At 56.4% G+C, this 6,481-nt stretch overlaps 1 protein-coding gene across 1 annotated transcript; it reads left to right on the top strand.

Annotated features, from left to right (window-relative positions):
* Positions 1–4,360: 4,360 nt before the first annotated feature.
* Positions 4,361–5,554, top strand: J4E85_006887 (uncharacterized protein; the record flags this gene model as incomplete). Its single annotated transcript, XM_051471122.1, has 2 exons — positions 4,361–4,700; positions 4,752–5,554. 2 exons carry the CDS (start codon positions 4,361–4,363, stop codon positions 5,552–5,554), a joined length of 1,143 nt encoding a protein of 380 aa, XP_051325332.1.
* Positions 5,555–6,481: the final 927 nt, after the last annotated feature.

The following is a 6,481-nucleotide window of genomic DNA, read 5'->3' as shown; positions in this document are numbered from 1 at the left end:
TCCGCGGCAGGTACCGCCGCAGCCATGAATGGAAGTCGTACCGAACACCTTGCTTATGGGGATTCATCGGCGGCGATGTGCATAGCATAAGAATGGACGGTTAGATCGAAGGCGAAATAGAATTCACCCGTGATCCGGCAAAGACGGCATTGGTTGGCAGCCCCTCTGATCCGGCTGATCTGACACTTGGCCGCACGATATCCTGGTGAATCTCACTGTCAGCCGAGCCCACCTCGACGCGGTGATCAGGAATGATCTACGCGGTCCCTTGTCGTGGCGCAATGGATCCGGAAAACATGCTCAAAACGGTGGGAAGGGAACAGGGTGCGAGACACACAACTGGGCCGCTCATTTTCGCCGTCGACTCTTTGGGTTCACTACTGCCCCATTCGGCCCGCTTGGTGGCTGCTGTTGTTGCTTCACCCGAACCCCTGTGTGCGGATTCAAAACAGCAACGAGGTTGGGGAGATTGAAGACAAAGTATGCTCGATTCCCGGGGACGCCTCAAAACACACCGCAGTGCTGTTTGACCACAGACACGACGTATTAGCCGTATTGCCAACATCGTCCAACTCCGCAAGGGGTTCTTGCAGCGCAAATTGCGCCCCGGTAACAGTGGCGCAAAGGATCGGACGTGATCTTCTGGTAGGTAGGCACCAGTTTGACCCATTGCATTGATGGCACCGCGATTGAAGGGTCGCGGATGGTGAATCTTATCATGTTAGAGGGTATCGAGAGATAATCTCCGTGTCTCCAGGAACTCTGAATCTGGACTGGACCCGAATTTGCTCGGAAGAAGAGTAGATGGTCATAATTTGCAGCGCAGTGCAAGAACAAGGCTCGATAGATGTGTCCGATGCAGCTCAGAGCAGACCATGTGTTCTTAACAATCCTGCGTACCGGGTACTGCTGGCCATCTCGCGATATCTCCAATCTGTCGGTTCCGCCTCATTCTGGTTGGGCTCATTTCTTTGCCTAATTTACACGAGTAAGCGCTGAGAGGAGTCAACCTGCCAGGGTATACCCTTACGAGTTCGAACCAAACCCACCGATGTATGCAACGAAGACGATTGCGGAGCCAGTTGTCCGGGTAGTTGCTCAAAGCTCGTGCATGACGTTCTGCCTTCATCTTCTGGTGAGGCATTCCAAAAACATACCCACCTAAGAGTTTCTGCTGCAGACTAACTATAGCTGCTCGCTTTACAATAAACGGTGAGTTGTTCCGTGATGTCTGGAATGATGAACATGGTTGTTGCTCGTAGCGAGAGCGCGTGGCTGCGTCATGGCTTAAAGTGCAAGTTCGCATAGCCCTCGTCTGAGCATCACACGATGTGGACGCTGGACGAATCCCGGCAGTTCGATGTAATATTTTTGTCGGTCAGGGCCAATGAGACGCCTGACGATGAGAACAGCCTTGCAATCTTCGGGCTTATCCAGCTTGGGCGCTTTAGCCGGAGAAACCCTGGAGAGCGTCATGCATGGAGCAGACGGGGGTGCGACGTACAGGGGCCAGGCCAAAGCTGCTTCCACTGACCCATGGAACGCAGCGGGTATCTGATACAACCACGTTCGCACTGCGATATGCTGTGAAATTGAGGACGGTGTCGGGTTTTGGGAAGAGGTGTTGGAAGACACGGGGAAGCTTCGGGTAAGAAGGTGGGTGACATGCCGCTGGGTTGCCGATTCGTGAAAATGAAACGCCGAGACGATCGCTCGGAAAGCACTAGGGAGGCTCCTTGCAGTAAGCGTGTTCCCGCTGATGATGGATCATGATGCGGTCCAAGTATCGGTATCCCTGCCAGTCCCGCGCTCCCTGAGACCGGACGCAGCGTCCCTGGGTGGTGGTCTTCCGGGAGATCATGCACCCTGTTCAGCGTTCGCATTCTGCCATGCAGATACGCAGTTTTTGTTGCTGGAGACTGGCCATCGATCAAAATTATGTTCTGCATGGTGGTGCAGCTGTTCAGATTTGACAGATTGTGAAGTGCGCACCATGACATCTGATGTAGACTGCGAATGAGGTATCCAGGACGGTGGTAATGTGATGTGCAAGACGCCCGGCACTCGCGCAGGCCTAAGCGATGAAATTCCCAAATTCCATCAACGGAAGCCCTGAGGTCACGTCTGTGCCCATTTCTCTAGACCGGCAGCACCAATAGAGTGGGATGCCACGGTCGCTCACGTCTGCGTCGGTGGTGGTACACACGATAGCCCTGCAAGTCTTGTGCTTCGATTGTTCTAGCGAAGAGAAGAGCCACGAGGTCGTGTTGCACCGAGCTGGGAAGATGCTGTGCGACGCCGGAACGCATCATGCTCCTGACGACGACGCAGTAAAGAAATTGCACGGTAACCGCAGTCTTCCTTTTGAGCACTAGACACTAGACACTCGGCTTGGGTTGCTAGATCTGCGGCGCCTCGTGGTGGACGATACATAAGCACGCGGTGGCAGGCTGCGGTGGCATCTCACTCGCGCGCAGCTTGTTTCTCGAAGGCGCTCCTAAGCATGGCAGAGGGCAGCGTGGTTGGATGGCGGGAGGTCGGCTAGAGTAGTGAGCAGATGGTGACAGCCAACGTGGCCCCCGGGATTAGCTGCATGCGCTTGTCGCTGATCGACCCGCCTCTTTCGACGAGATCCTCCACAGACGAACGAGGCCAAGACATGGGATAACGCCGCCATCCCGCCCTGGCGGCGCCGCAGAGACGTCGCGTGCTGGGGTCGGAGACTGTCGCTGCAAAGAGGCAACAGCCGTCGAGCCGTCGTTCTGACGTCCCGCGCTTGCCTTTTTGCTGAAACCAATCTGTCGCTGGCACACGGCCTAACCTGCTAGCTGGAGCAAGCAAACATGCGGTGAGCGTTCTCGATGCAGCGTGCTGGGACATGTACTGGAGAAGGTAATGAGTGAGGTTGGGACGAGTCAGTCCCGTGACTGCCCGTCGAGTTCGCCCGTCATGGCGGTGACGGTGGTTAGACAGCTGTGTACGACCGCGCACCACCAGACGTGCCAGAAAGTCGACCGCCTCCAATAATTGCCAGCAAATCATCCCGCGCGCGATGCTTCGCTTCACCCAGCGCGGCTGCAGCCATGTGCATCACTGCAGGCGGACCCTCTCTAATGCGGGATCAGATTTTTAGGAAATGCAGTCGTAACAATGGTCAAGGCATCGCCTGGTGGGTAGGACTAGACAGCTTCTGCTGCACGAGGCGCTTGGCTCGCTTCCGCAGTGACTTGCCTCGAGCCAAACGCCCCCGGGACGATACGGTGCTATCGTCTAGTTGACTGCCATGGCTTGCGACGGTGCCCTTTCACGAGGGCGGCATGAGGTGGGTGGACAGTGGTGGCTTCTTTAAAGTGTGCCAAAGGCGCAGCACCGAGACTCGCACGTCTCATCGTTGTCTCTTTCCGAAGGCCAGCATCGCAGCCGTTCCCAAGCCTCACCCCCTGCGTAATCCTTCGTCAGCGCGATCCGTATTGTCTCGCCGCCGCTCCCAGAGATACAGGCCGCGGTGGATCTCTCGACTGCTGGACAGCACGTCGGCAGTGCGCTCTGGAGTCTGGCAGGAGTACCGATCGGTGCAGCCCCAGCGCCCGTGCAGCCAGGACCCTTTGCATCGTCAACCCAAGCGCCGTTGGAGGCCAGCTGGCAGGACGCAGCAGTCGGCGACGTGCGGCCTGAGTCGTCATCTGGCGGCAGCAGCGTGAGAGGAATCGGCGAGGGTTGTTCCGCCCCGTTGGGAACGTCGCGGGCATTCACTCGATCCCAGCGGCTCTGCAGCTTACTTGCTTCCGACAAGCCCACGAGGATTCTCCTCAGGTATCTCCTGGAACGGTCGATCTGCAGTGCAGAGTGGCCTGTCCTAGCAGCGCGGCCAGGGCCCCTGCCGTGGCTGTCCCAAAAGCGCTGTTGCGCCGGTGCAGCGTCGATTGGCACGTCTGGGATGCGTGGGCGGATCGCTCGGCCAAGGCATTACTACGGGGCGTGCACATCTTCACTCTAAACCTCGTCCGTCTGTCATCTGCATTGCCGTTGCAAGGGACTGAGCGTCTCGGGCTAACTCGAGTGGGACGTGGGCTTTTTGACAACGGTCCGCCGCCTCATCGCCCGCTCAAACGCAATTTGGACAGGGAACGACAGGCCCACTGACGACGCTACGGTGCGAACGGGCTTCGTGCTGAATCTCGCCAATCCCCTCGACACCGTACTTGAATGCTGCAGGCCCGAATTCCTGGCTCTACATCTGCTTGTACCCGTCGCCTTGACTACTCTCCATCTCGTCATCATCCAACTCCCTTCACCCACTCCTCTCTCTCTTGTTACGCAGCCACTGCTGTGACCCGTGACAACCACCTCCTCCATGGCAATGCATCTCGCCAGTATGGTACACGGCAGCGTTAGGGAGCGCGAGTCGTTCCAGCACCCGGCCTACTTCCAGCAGTCGCAACCTCGCGCCTTCCCCATGTCGGGTGTTGCCGCCTCCTCATATCCCGTGCATACTCCATCTCAACCTCAGGTCGAGCAGCAGTACCGCCAGCAACAACAGCAGCAACATCAACACCAACAATACACACATCAACCACAACAGCAGCAGCAACGGCCGCAATCGCCGCCCTCACCACCAGCAGAGGAGAAGAAGCCTTCACTGCCTTCTATCTCAAGTCTCCTCGAGTTTGCTGGGAACGACAAGGCTGCTTCCGAGACAGGTAGGCGCCAACCACTGCACCTTCTCTCACTTCCATACTGACTCATCGCAGCTTCCCAAAGTCCTCAGTCACAGCACCGCCAGTCGTCATCGCCGCAACTAAGGCAAGCACAGCAGGGAGGGGCAGGAGCCATGCAGCAACCGTCACAAACCGTCTACGCTCAAGTGCCTGCGCCGAGCAACCCCAGGATGACACTGCCTCCGACACCGCCAATGCACCCAGACGTGGCACACGACGGTACCCAGTCTCCCTCCGCTGCATCAAACCACTCTGCTGCATCCGCGCCCTACTTCGTCGGCGGCTCGCTCAACAACATGGAGCCGCACCAGCAGCGCCAGTCCTTCTCATCGATGCCTCCAATGAAGCGCGATTCGCTGCAGTCGCACTCCATGTCTCCCTACAGTACCTCCATCTATGGCCAGTCGCCGTATCAGTCATCACCAGGCGCTGCCTCTACAACTTCATTCTACTCGCCTGAGCAGCACTCTTACAACAGCACTGCCATGTATGCGCAGCGCCCGCTTCCTTCCAACTTCCAGCCACACTCGATACCCCTGCCGGCTCCTGTGCCCAGCCCGGCTTCGAACGGCTCCAACCCATGGCAACACCACCACTACATTAGCACCTCTAGCCAGTCTCAGTTTCCCCAGTCTCAGGATCGGTACATCTGCTCGACTTGCAACAAGGCCTTCTCGCGGCCAAGCAGCCTGCGCATCCACAGTCACAGTCACACAGGCGAGAAGCCCTACAAGTGCCCGCAGCCTGGATGTGGCAAAGCCTTCAGCGTGCGCAGCAACATGAAGCGACACGAGCGAGGTTGCCACGCGGCTTCCAGTACCACCCTGACGACATAACGAGCTAAGAGCCCTCACCAACTGTCTCACGCAATCGGCCTGACAAGCCTCGACCTACCATGTAGTGGTCCCACACACGAAATGCTTTGTTCAGCCGCATCTTGCCAACGATACCACTTTCACGCATCGGCGTTTCGGGCGCTTCCCATCTTGTCATGCATTTCACCGGAGTTTCTTTCTCGTGTCACCAACGATATCCTATATCGCTACTACTGCGATAATGTACGCTACCTTCAGTCAACTTTAGTTTCTAGTCCGGTCAGCTGTTTGCTATCGCATCAAGGCGCATGGCATTAGTCCAACAAGCCGCCCTTATTTTCTTGTATTATAGTAGGGATCCTGCATGAGCGAATTCAATGCTCCACCATGCGCCAAAACCGATCAAATCAATACTGTCTACGAAATCCAGTTACTTTCATGCTATTGCCTGTGTTGTTGTGGATTCATTGAGCGAAACGATGTTTCGCATTGCATGTCAGTCGCCTTCTAAACCTAGTGGAAACCGGACACGTCAGAGCCACACTTGACACTTACGACACGTCGAGCGCGCATAGATCGTTCCTGACGGGTTATCCATGTCGTTGTCTTCGCGTAACAATTAATCCGTATGCGAGAGGCAGTCGCCATCGGTCGCCATCACTTCCAAGCTGCTTGCCCACGCTTCCAACCCGGCAAGACCCACGGTAGTTGATACATCTCCGGGATTACCGCATGTTCCTGGACTATATTCGAGCAGTCATAACGATTTTCTGGATTCCTGCAGATCGTTGGAGTCACTGGGGCATCTCCCGTGTCAATCTTACGTTGGATGCTTATTGCACTGCATTATGATCAGGGCTCAAGTTCAAGGAGACATTTACCCGTCCACTCTTTCCCGGATAGGTCATATCGTTCTGTAAACGACATCTGTGGACCCCAAAACGGTTG

Source organism: Alternaria conjuncta (assembly GCF_024043145.1).
Source record: "Alternaria conjuncta strain BMP 0040 chromosome Unknown scaffold_9, whole genome shotgun sequence".
Taxonomy (NCBI): Eukaryota; Fungi; Ascomycota; class Dothideomycetes; order Pleosporales; family Pleosporaceae; genus Alternaria; species Alternaria conjuncta.
The sequence above is the reverse complement of the archived record's forward strand: the minus strand, read 5'-3'. Positions and strand labels throughout refer to the sequence as shown.